Below are 12091 nucleotides of genomic sequence, written 5' to 3'. Positions count from 1 at the left end.
CTCTAGCCTATTGTAGTTGGCTGTTAATAACCAAGCATTTCAAGCTTTTTAGCTAGGAAGGATAGGGCCTTCTTTTTCTTATATCTTTGTTGCAAATGATTGCTTATTAGAGGCCCGAGCAATGACACAAGATATTCTGTGCTTGGAAGCTCTCATTGACCTTTATTATGCCTTATCAAGTCAATCAATTATTGTTGCAAAATCTCATATCATATTCAGTCCGGCTACACCCCCTAGCTCCAAGAGACAAACACGGTGAATCTTACAAATGCCATTGAAGGAGAGAGTTTGAAAGTACTTGGGTGTTCCACTTTCGGGGTCTCGTCTAAAGCTAGCCAGCGTTAATCCTCTTCTTCATAAAGTGACAGCACGAATATCAGAAAACTCCCTTCTTTGTAGAGATAGCAACCTTGCTTTAGTTCGTATTGACGTGGTTGCCTATCTACGCTATATCTCTGTACATTTTCCTTTTACTATTTACATGCAATTAGGAGAGGAATTTTGGGTATTCTTATGGGGACACTCCATATATCGAAGAGGATTTCATTTAATCTCATGGGAAGTGGTATGTTCACCCAAGAATTAAGGAAGCTTAGGGCTCTACTCCTTAAAAATTCGTAGCATACATTGATGTGCAAACTCGCTGCCTAGCTAATATTAAGTCAAACTTCATTACGGGCTTAGGTAGTTGCTGCAAAATATAAATTTGATGGCAATGGCCACCTATTATATGCCATCAAAATGCTCTGCTACATGGTGCCACATAATCTCTTATACCCCTCATATCGGATGTAACTTCAAGTCTCACCAACCATCTCTCCATTCGATGCCGAGCTATCATTTGTTCTTGACCTTATCATTAGCTCTATTCCTATTATTTTTCTTTACTTCTCTCTTGATTGCCTCTTCATCCGACATCGAGCTCCTGCTCATCCTCGGCCATATCGTTGCTCTCATTTCTTATTTTTTCTTCTTCATTGTTCTCATTTTTAAAAAAATAAATAAAATATATTTTTTATTATCAAAAATTTGTTGTTTCTATTTTTTTAAAAAAAATAACAACGCCCGTTGTCTCACGTGAGATTACACGTGCAAGAGGTGGCCACAACCACCTCTGCTCTTCCCGTGTCCAGTGGAAACCAAGGAGTTCCAGACGAGTCTCCAATCTCCGGCATTCTTCTCCCCGGACTCACCGCATGCATCATCTCTTCTCTCCCCCTCCCCTCCCTGGGGGCGGTCGGTCGATCATTCACTCGGCTTTCCCCTGTCCTCCCTCGCTACCAATCCATAAATCCAAATAACTCCCCTTCTTAACAAAAAAATTCTCCCAGCATTAACGAAAAAAAAATAAAATGAATTTTTCCCGGAAAGCAAGGGCCTCCCTCTCCTCTCTCCTCTCCCGTTATCGAAATCCTCTTCCCAAAACCCCAACCGCGCGATCCAATGGATTCCGATACTCTCCCCCTCCTCCTTCTAATCGCTCCGCCCCCTTCTCCCGAATTTTCCGCCCCGCCGCCCCCTTCGGCGCCGGCGCCAGCACAGGGGGTTGGAGGCGATGCTACTACTACTACGTGGACAACCGCCAGCTCCAGCACTTCCGCCGTCGCGGCGGGCCTCGCTGGTACCAGAACCCCCGCGCCGTCCTCCTTGTCGCCGTCGTCGGTGGCGGCGCCGCCATCAGCGTCTACTACGGCAACCTCGAGAGCGTCCCCTACACGAAGCGCACCCACTTCATCCTCCTCTCCCCCTCCCTCGAGCGCCAGCTCGGCGAGTCCCAGTTCGAGCAGCTCAAGGCTGCCCTCCGCGGCAAGATCCTCCCCGCACTCCACCCCGACAGCATCCGCGTCCGCCTTATCGCCAAGGAGATCATCGACGCTCTCCAGCGCGGTCTCCGCCACGACGAGCGCCGCTGGAGCGACATGGAGTACGCTTCCGAGTTCCCCGCCGCCGCCGACCTGGCCATCCCTGAGCGCTCCCGGGACACTCTTCTAGCATTGAGACGTGAGGAAGCGAAAATTGAAGAAAAATGGAGCCCAGAGGATGAGATTCTTGACGACAGGTGGATCCACAAGAGCCGGAAGGAGGGCGAGGCTCGCGGGACCGCGGTCAAGCACTTGGAAGGATTGAATTGGGAGATCCTGGTTGTGAGAGACAGCACCGTCAATGCCTTCTGCCTTCCGGGCGGCAAGATTGTCGTGTTCACGGGGTTGCTCGACCATTTCAGGACCGATGCTGAGATCGCCACGGTCATAGGTCATGAGGTATTGTTCTGTTTTTGTTCAATTTCTCTACTTAAAATTGGTTTTGGAGGTGTTGTGAGAATCTGAATCTGATTGTAGGTTGGCCATTGTGTTGCCCGGCATGTCGCAGAAGGGATCACGAAGAATTTGTGGGTTGCATTATTGCAGTTGATTCTTTTGCAATTCCTGGCGATGCCTGATCTTATCAATGCGATGTCAACTCTTGTCCTTAGGCTTCCTCACTCAAGGCGGTATGTCAGTTATGATCTTGATCGCTTAAGAAGCTTCTGAAATCTTTCATGTGCTTACTGCTGGTGCCATCAAGAAAATTCACACAGAAAATTGGATGCTTAAATGGGTGGATCATGATTCAAGGTTCAATCGCAATACAATACATTGGAGGGATAGAGGTCTAACTATAAAGTTTTGATAAGTTTCTGAGATGTCCAATTGATGTAGGATGGCTTAGGGGTTAAGAAAATCAAGGGTTGAATGGGCTTTATGATGGTAAGACTAAACTACTAATTTTGCTGGATTTGAAGTTCATGTCTAAGTTTTTGACAGAAATTGAAGTAAAAGGAAAGAAACAACAAGAAAATCACAAAAAATTGAAAGAATAAAAAATATAGGAGAGAAAGATAGGCAAAGGGATAGCATATAGGTTCACTATTTAGGGCCTCACAGCCAACCTCAAATCTGACGAGGGAAAACTCAAAGGTAACCCAGAACCACTCTGGAAGGCCTCACCCTTTCTTCGCTTCACATGAAGGAACTCACATAGAAAAACTGATTTCGTTCATCAATATTACCTGTCATCTTGGGGTGGGGGCAGCTATTTGCTTATAGATAGCTTGAAAGTGACATATGATAAATTGCCTCACAGCCAACCTCAAATCTGACGAGGGAAAACTCAAAGGTAACCCAGAACCACTCTGGAAGGCCTCACCCTTTCTTCGCTTCACATGAAGGAACTCACATAGAAAAACTGATTTCGTTCATCAATATTACCTGTCATCTTGGGGTGGGGGCAGCTATTTGCTTATAGATAGCTTGAAAGTGACATATAAATTCCTTCATATCCGAGTTACCTTTATTGGCCAAGAAAGATATTGTGGAATGGGTAAACTTAAAATACAACAATGTTTCTTGACCCTCAAGCAAGTGAATAGAGTTGCATGAAATTTTTTGCTGGTCAAGTAAGATTAAAATAAAATAAAGTTGCTGATACTCAAGCAATTAAACCTAATTGACTAAGAAATTACAAAACACAAAAAATAATATAAAAAATATATGGACCTCATTAATGACTGAACAATGAGACTAAGGCCTTGTAAGGTTTGAAGACTAAGTTTTTGTCTTCATTAAGATCCTAATCAGCTTTGGATATGGCTTGAAGACTTAAATTTTGGCCTTCATTAAACTCTTAATCAGTTTTGTATCTTTTTGTTTCCACTCCATAAATTTTTATTTCAATGTCAACAATGATAATAAGTCTTGAATGTATTTTGGTCTTCGTCAATCCTCCTTGGCTTGTGAGAATTCACCTCTGGCGAATGAAGATTGCGGTGTAAATCGCACAACTCAAGATTAAGTCTTTGAAGTTCTATTTCTAAGATCCTTGTACAATCTTCAATTGGTTGACACCGCTACTTGACAAGAAGCTGATATCCATTTTAGCGAGTGGAAATGATCTGGCCATCTAAAAGATCTCCAATCTCTTCTCTCTTCTTAGGAAAAGTGGTGGTAGTGGTATAGCTAGAGTATGTGAGGTAGGATATGTCTGTGAACCGGTAAAAGAGGGATCAATAATTGGTTGTCCACCCAAGGGATCATTAGTTGATTCCTTGTAGAGGGTAAAATCTTCTATATTAAGTGGGGCTAATCCCCATGTTAGGAGGTAAATCTATAATATAGATGTTGGGATTATTTTGTGGAGAATCTTTTATAGTCTTGTATTTTTGGCCTGAAATTTCTTTAGAACACTCTTTAGAAGAAGAACACCCATCATCACCATATTGCCTTATTGGAATTCTTGAAACTTTCAATGGATATTTGCAGCAGATTTGTAGTTTTGATCGCTCAAGAAAATCTTTCCTATAATCTCAGCATGCAAGTCATGTAAATGCCTAGCAAATATTTTTGCAGGTTCACTGGGTCTAGACTCAGGTGATGAAGGAATGAGATTTATAGGTTTTGTTGCATTTGACATGTGACTACATTAAAAGGATTATGACTAGTGGATTGGTGTATAGAGCTGTTATATGAAAATTCTGGCATTAAAAGGATTAAATAAACACCTAACAAGATACTTAGCAAAAATACAAAAAACAAGCACCTAAGGAGATCTTCAAGACTATGATTCACTACTTAAGTTTGTTCATCTATCTATGGATGATAAGCTAATGAAAATTGGAGTTTGGTGTTTAGCATCCTTCGTTGGGTCTTCCAAAAGTAACTAAAATCTAACATCATGATCTGAAGTAGTTGTCATAAGCATGGTATGCTGAACCGACCGGAACCGGTGGGTTCAGCCCGTATCGGACCGGTGCCGATAGGCACCAGTTCGGTACGGCATATAATTTCGATTCCGACCTAGAAGGGGTCGGAATCGAATGGTTTTGTACGTGTATCGGTGCGAACTGGCCCATTTCGCACCGTACAAGCTGGTACCGGTGCGAACCAGGCCAGTTCGCACCCGCCCAAGCGCAGGTGTCCCGCACGCGGAGAAGAGCGCCCGCACGGGCGTGGGTTCACGTGGTTTCCCGCTCTGGGAACCGCATCCGTGCGCGGTTCCCCGCACAAAGAACCGCGCCCACGAGCTGGCGCGGTTCCCCACACAGAGAACTGCGCCCGCACACGGTTCCCCATGCTCGCGGGGTAGTGCGCTCACGCTATGCGGGACAGCTAGCCCGCGCGGGGTAGCGCGTGGATTAATGCCACTCTGTGGCATCTAACGCGTACGCGCGTGCGTCCGCGCATTATTTTTTTTGTCTTCGCCGGTACAGTGCTGGTTTCCATCGGTACGTCGGTACAATCAGTACGGTGGACCTTGGTCCTAAGAAGGCCATGTACATAGTCTCTTGAAAAAAGAAATTTATAATATTATAAAATGAATCAATTTTAAAAATCTATCCACCACAACAAGTACTGAATCGTGATATCTAATGGTATGTGGAAGTTCTAAGACAAAGTCTATGCTAAAGTCTTGCCACAATGTGTGTAGTATAGGTAATTGTGTATATAGCCTTGGCTAATTGACAACTACGATATTGTGAAACCGTACATGTGAATCCCTTTTAAGGCTCCGCCGAAAGAATCTATCCTCATCCATAGCAATGCTCTTATCTTGACCGAAATGACCAGCAAACACTAATCAGTTGCCCTTACAAAATAATCTCATCAATAATAAAGTCTACACTCTTGGAAAGTGCATCACTCATCAATGAATTGTAAATTTCACTAAGATCTCGATGAGAAACATATTCATCTTATATATGCTCATTCAATCACCTTGATATGAGCAGAATAGAAGATGGCCATTACTCTACTAACCAAGGTCCACCGTACCGGATCCGGTAGGCGTACCGGTTGCCTACCGGACCGGTACGGGCCGGTTCGTACCGTGCTCCGGGCGGTACGAACCGGGAAGCTCTTCCCCGCCGGAACCGGGGAAGAAGAAGAGCACCAGAGAGAGCGCGGGGAAGAGAGGGAGAAAGCCCACCTTCGGCCGCCATCGGAGAGCCGCGGAGGGGCGTCGGAGGCCGGTGGGGGGCGTCGGAGGCCGGCGGGGGGCGGCGGAGCCCGCAGGGGCGCTGCGGAGGCCGCGGCCGCGGCCGCGTCCACTGTTTCGAAAGAAACAGGGGACGCGGCCGCGTTTTTTAATTTGGGGATTTTAAGTGAAGTCGGCAACCGATTTGCCGACTTCACTTAAAATCCCCAAATTAAAAAACGCGGCCGCGTCCCCTGTTTCTTTCGAAACAGTGACGCGGCCGCGGCCGCGGCCTCCGCAGCGCCCCCGCGGGCTCCCCCGTCCCCCGCCCGGCTCCGCCGCCCCCCACCGGCCTCCGACGCCCCTCCGCGGCTCTCCGATGGCGGCCGAAGGTGGACTCCCTCCCTCTCTTCCCCGCGCTCCCTCTTTTTCTCCTCGTCTTCTTCGTCTCCGGCAAGGAACCGGCCTGTACCGGTTTCCACGGCTCCGCCGTACCGGTAGCTGGCCGGACCGGTTTGTACCGGCCCGTACCGGCCGGTACGGGCCGGTTCGGCATACGCTGCTACTAACTGCATCAGTAGGTTTATTCTCTATAGCAGACTGGTGCTTTAAAACAGCTACTAGATAAACTCGACCCATTTAATGTGTTCGAGACCTAATTTTTTTTAAGAGTTTAAATACTCAAGGGTTTGATGATTCGAATACAACATAAATTCTCTAGATAGGAGATTATATCTCCAATATCTCAATGCCTGCAATTGCATACAATTCTTTGTTATAGGTAAAATATTTTGTCTTCTCTCGTTTAATTTATCACTAAAATAGCAATTGGAAGGACCACTTATTCTACCCCTGAAGCATCACAAACTACCACAAAAATTTTAGAAAAGTCTAGAAGGCCTTAAGCAGGGGCTTGTGTTGTTCTCTTTTTTATCTAGATATGCCTTGTTTGCATCCTTTTACCATGTAAACCCTCATTTTCTCCTACAATTTATTATGGGAGCCATACAGTACTAAAACTTTTAATTAACGTCTTATAAAAAGTAGCTAGGCTATAAAAACTCCTAACTTCATGCATGTTTTAAGGTTATGGTCATTCTTTACTGGCTTGCACTTTCTTAAGGTTAACTTCAACACCTTGAAATGCCATCGCCTTGTCGCTCGATGTCACGAATCTACTTAGTCACCATAATCAAGTCTCCCTCCAGGATGATGCAGTCTGCCCCTAGAAACCTCTTCGCATAGGTGACTCCCTCCCACGCTGCCCTGAGCTCTCCTCCCATAGCAGTCATATCACAGGTGCGGCTCCCACCTGCCGCAATCAATCTCTTCTGTCTCTTCTCGCCAATGCGCTACCGTCAAAGTTCACCTTAAGATAGCCAAGGGGTGGGCCCCCCCAAGAATCAAGAGTAACTCGGGGCACTGTAGCAGCGAAATGGGAGCCCCAGATGTCCCTAGCCCATTCCGGCGACTGTGCCTGAGTAGTGGCGATAATCTCCGTCACCTGACGGATGGCTCTGTCCACCACAACCCTTGGAGATGCCTTGCTACCATCAAAGATGCAGGCATTCCTATCCAGCCAGATCTGATACGGTATATAAGCACAGATGAAGAGGTTTTCAATTGGAAAAATCTAAACTGAGGAGGTTTTATGTGATGTGGTTCCTACATTTTCCACAATCCAGCACCTATAATTTCAACTAAAAGAAGCTTTGGCTCTCCAACCTATGCTACTAATGGCCACATAAACTATCAGCCAAAAGCAATCAGGATTCACTCGAAAGACAGCACTTATCATGGCTAAGGCATATTGCATCCATATACAAGTGAAAACTACTTCAGCCAAACAAGCTCAAGGACAGGCCAACATGCAACGGAGCAATTGATGTAATTTCATTTTTAATTGTTTAGTTTTTAATTTATTAGGTTCAGTTTTTAAGTCATTAATTTTCTATTTTCAGTGGGTAGATGTATTGTAGCATATTATTCACAAGTGCTGTTCATGCTACAGCACTGTGAGCATTAACCATGAAATATAAAGAGTATCCTAGAAAATAGGGGGTCTCAGATAGTGTTAGAGAGTCCTAACAGGTTTAGGATTAGTGGTTAATTGAGGCAATATAAAGGTGGTTGGCTGTTTTGCTGGCCTAGGAATTGTACAAAGAGAGGCAGCAGGCCTCCTTCCCTTCTTCCTCTTATTCTCTGTTGTTTCCTTCTCTACTCTATGCATTGTCTTTTTCTGCTTTTCTTCTCACATTTTCCATATTATTCAGTTCTCATTGTTGCTGTAAGAAAATACAGCACACTACTTCTTTGTGACAGATCAAATCTCAATTCAGATCTGAATTGTTTTATAATATATATGAATCAATCAACTGTTATATATTTTCTTTCTGTAGCCTTCAATCAGAAAGAGGCTACATCACTCATCAGATGCTCAAGTGAAGATGTAGGGGTTCCTACTTATGAGGAAGAGAATCTGAAGTGATATGCCCTAGAGACCTAAGCAGGGAAATTCAGTTACAATTTAAATCTACCAGAACTATGCCATGTGCATAATATGAACCTTCGTTAACAGAATGAACTCCATGTTACTTTATTAATGGGTTGTGCTGCACGTGTTGAGAAGATGATATAAGTAATGATTTTACATCTACTACAAAAGCACAAGTGGGAACCTAAACTTTTCTGTGTGAATTTTTTGGCTGTGATAATCATAATAGATATCTAACCAAAAAAAAAAAAGATAATCATGATAGAAAAGCTTCTATTTTGATAGCAGTCAGAAAAACCTGGAATAATTTGACCAAATCTGTCATTTGGTGGACCAATAGTATGTACAACTCATGTGTGAGGCATTAAATGTTCTGATGCATATTTAGAAGGTCCTCTTAGACTTTTAGGTTTTACAGTGGTTTCTGTTGCAGGGAGAAACCAATAGGTGAACTGAATGACTCACTCATATTGATTAAAGGAATGAAGAAATTACCTTTGAAGAGCAAAACTGTTTTATAATCTTCAAAGCATGGCCTGCCAATTGAGCCGAACCACTTGGTTCACCCTGTACCGAACCGAATGGGTGCGGAACCAGCACAGTTCGGCCGGTATATTCGGAAAATTGCCGTGAACCGCTCCAAACTGGGTGGTTCAAAGTGGAACCAGTGCAAACCACTCAGTTTGCACCAATTTAAACTGGTTCGCCCCCATCTCTCTTTTCAAAAGGCTTGAAATAAGGTTTGCCGAACTGGGGTGAACCACCCAGTTCACCTTGTACCGAACTGGTATTGTACCGAACCGGTTGCTGACCAGTATGGATCCTAATACTGGTTGCCGACCGGTATGGATCCTAATACTGTTGCCGACCGGTATGGGTCCTAATATTGGTTGCTGACCGGTATGGGTCCTAATATTGGTTGCCGACCGGTATGGGTCCTAGTACCGGTTTGGCTAACCTTGCTTCAAAGGTTAGCCAAACAGTGAAGCCTGTCAAGGGTGCTAAACCTGCCTTTTATGTGGCTATCTGATAAGAATCCATATCATATTTCTTTTAGTTGAAAAGGTAACAATAGACATGATAGATGAATGCATGGATGACTTCAAGAAATTCATTGCTAGTTATACCTCGATTTAGTCTTAGAGTTCTAGGACTGCTAAAACTGTTCATGAAATAACACTATAAAGTGTCTCATAGAAGATAATGACCAAGTACCACGGACAGTATAATAGGAATTAACTAACCTTAGCCAACACATTGAAATATTTTGATCAGATGTTTTCTTGTTGATTTTTTATTTGTCCTTTTGTAGTCCTTGATATCCCTTTTGATGCTAGTGGACTTACTTGATCTATGAATTTTTATTTTTGTTTCATTTGTTTCATTATTGTGCTAGCTAGTAGTGGATGACCTGGTAACATTTTGTTCATTTGTTAAAATAATTGTCATTGAACTTTTTGGCAATCGGAATTTGTACGGGACCCATAAAATTATAGCTCAAACAGAAAACTTTCTTTTAGCCATATATATTATTCTAAATATAATGCATATTGGTTAAGTGAATTGCAACCTCAGTATTACTATATTTCCTTGCATATCCTTTCGCTAGGGGCACTGTTAGTTATGCGAGTAGCTTTTTATTGCTTCTGCATACATCCTAGCACCTGTTTAGCAGTTTTAAAGTTTAACTATGCAATATATGATTTTATTCCTGAAGAAACATGAGTTGGGAGTTACATGGGATGTGATATATGTTCTGATAACTTGTAGATATTGCAGCATGTGAAATTTTCAATACTTCTGACATGTCTAACATTGCTACCTTGTTCATGCTTGACTGAGGTTGCTAAAATTTTGTTTCTACGTTATTATTTAGTCTTTAACATCGAAAATTAATGATCACATTGCCATCAGTTCTATATATTGTTCACAGATGTTGTCAGTGCATTTTTGTCGTATACATTGTTCATAGATGGATTGTCTTGTCAGGATGGAAATGGAGGCAGATTATATTGGTCTCTTGCTACTTGCTTCCGCTGGATATGACCCCCGTGTGGCCCCAAAAGTCTACGAGAAACTGGGACAAATTGGGGGAGATTCAGCACTAAGAGACTATCTCTCCACTCATCCATCTGGCAAAAAAAGATCGCAATTGTTATCTCAAGCTCAGGTCATGGAAGAAGCACTGACCATATATAGAGAATCTGCTGCTGGTCATGGGGTGGGAGGCTTCCTCTAAGCACTAGCGCTCTCATGTTAGGTATAGTTTTTGTCGGACAAGCCATGCCTCTCATCATGTCTGGCCTGAGTAAGGGTGGGATCTTTGGTTGGATCAAAGAACAGATCACCTGTTTCTACTGTTCATTAGGTTGATATTTCCTTTCCAGTTGTAAACATGTAGTTGGAAAACCCAGAATAAGCAGTTGATTCACTTGGCCATAATATGGAACAACCCTCACCAGGAACTTCTTTGCTGAGTACGTTCTCCAGGGCAAAAACATGGTAATGATGAAAATCTGCAAGCAATTTCTGTCAACTATCTAAATTGGTGAACTTCTAGCTCCTGAGGGCGAGTCAGGAGATTGCAAGCATCTTCAGGTTCTTTTTCTTTAAAAGTTATTTTTTGTTTTGTCTATGCATGACTGGTGCTAGGAGAATTGTTGGACCTGTCCTTGGAACCGACTGCTGAGGGTGATAGTAGCTCCATTAATGAAGGCGCACATACATCTCCATCTGCGTCTGTGTTGTTGCAGGAGAGAGAGATTGATGGTGTCTGTGTTGTTGTAAGTGAAGGAGAAAGATTATTTGTTTCATTTGTTTGTGATGAAATCCAATAATGTATTCATGGATGAATTCTGGTGTCAAGAGAGCTGATCTTAATTTCTATATGACTAGTTTGCCCTTCTGCTGTGTTAACTGGTTTCCCTCCTGCATCTCATTGCAGTAGGTCTTAAGCCAGGATGATGGTTCTTCTGGCTCGTTTTGAGGGTTGCATGCATGCTTAAATTGCTCCATTCTTTACCTAGTCTGAGTTGGTCAGTCTTCTCTTGGCAGCTGAATCATTCAACGCCATGCCTTCTGGGTTGGTTTTGCTTAGAACTTGTGTGATGAAGTTGAGGATCACGGACTAACCATAGATGCTGTTCAATAAGCAGAACGCATTAGCTGTCAGCTCACCGGTTGGGCAGTAAGGGTCCGAGAAAGGTAATCACTGGTCCTTAAAACTAGCATTCTTAAAATCAAAGAGGCGGGTGGAAAAAGGGGAGCTCTGCTTCCCCGGTTCTTCTATAGCTGGATTATTCTCTGAAACCATAAGAATCCTTAGAATTGGATTCCAACTCAGCACCTTTTGAGATTTTAAGAAAGTCAGGGTATTGTGTTTTTCTGGCAGCTATATTATACTTTAGGTGAGGATTTTGTAACAATGAAGCAACCTACAGAATGAATTCATCAAGAATTTTCCCAAACTCTTTGGTGGAGGCCGGGCTGGAGGTTCTGGGAGACATTATGCAGGGTTAATGGGAGCAATTGAATCTATGCAGTGACATGGTTTATGTGCTAAATTTGGTGGTACAAATGATGAGATTATGGTCTGTATGTCCATTGGCTTATTGGTCCTCATTTGACATCTTGGTTTGTATTGGCCTG

General features: G+C 43.4%; 1 protein-coding gene across 2 annotated transcripts; it reads left to right on the top strand.

Annotated features, from left to right (window-relative positions):
- Nucleotides 1-828: 828 nt before the first annotated feature.
- Nucleotides 829-11331, top strand: LOC103723353 (Peptidase family M48 family protein). Of its 2 annotated transcripts, XR_016413123.1 has the most exons (4): nucleotides 887-2261; nucleotides 2340-2491; nucleotides 10433-10945; nucleotides 11096-11331. XR_016413123.1 is itself a non-coding variant. In XM_008814247.6 (3 exons), the coding sequence occupies exons 1-3, from the start codon at nucleotides 1353-1355 to the stop codon at nucleotides 10680-10682; spliced, it is 1311 nt and encodes a 436-aa protein (XP_008812469.1). In that variant the 5' UTR covers nucleotides 829-1352; the 3' UTR covers nucleotides 10683-11331. The 2 variants fall into 2 exon arrangements, 1 of the variants encoding a protein (XP_008812469.1); XM_008814247.6 differs by having other exon boundaries at nucleotides 829-2261; nucleotides 10433-11331.
- Nucleotides 11332-12091: the final 760 nt, after the last annotated feature.

Source organism: Phoenix dactylifera, chromosome 5, assembly GCF_051530095.1.
Source record: "Phoenix dactylifera cultivar Ajwa chromosome 5, Ajwa_hap1_PhDact_Kaust_v1.1, whole genome shotgun sequence".
In the NCBI taxonomy this organism is placed as follows: Eukaryota; Viridiplantae; Streptophyta; class Magnoliopsida; order Arecales; family Arecaceae; genus Phoenix; species Phoenix dactylifera.
This window is presented reverse-complemented; position numbering and strand designations above follow the sequence as displayed.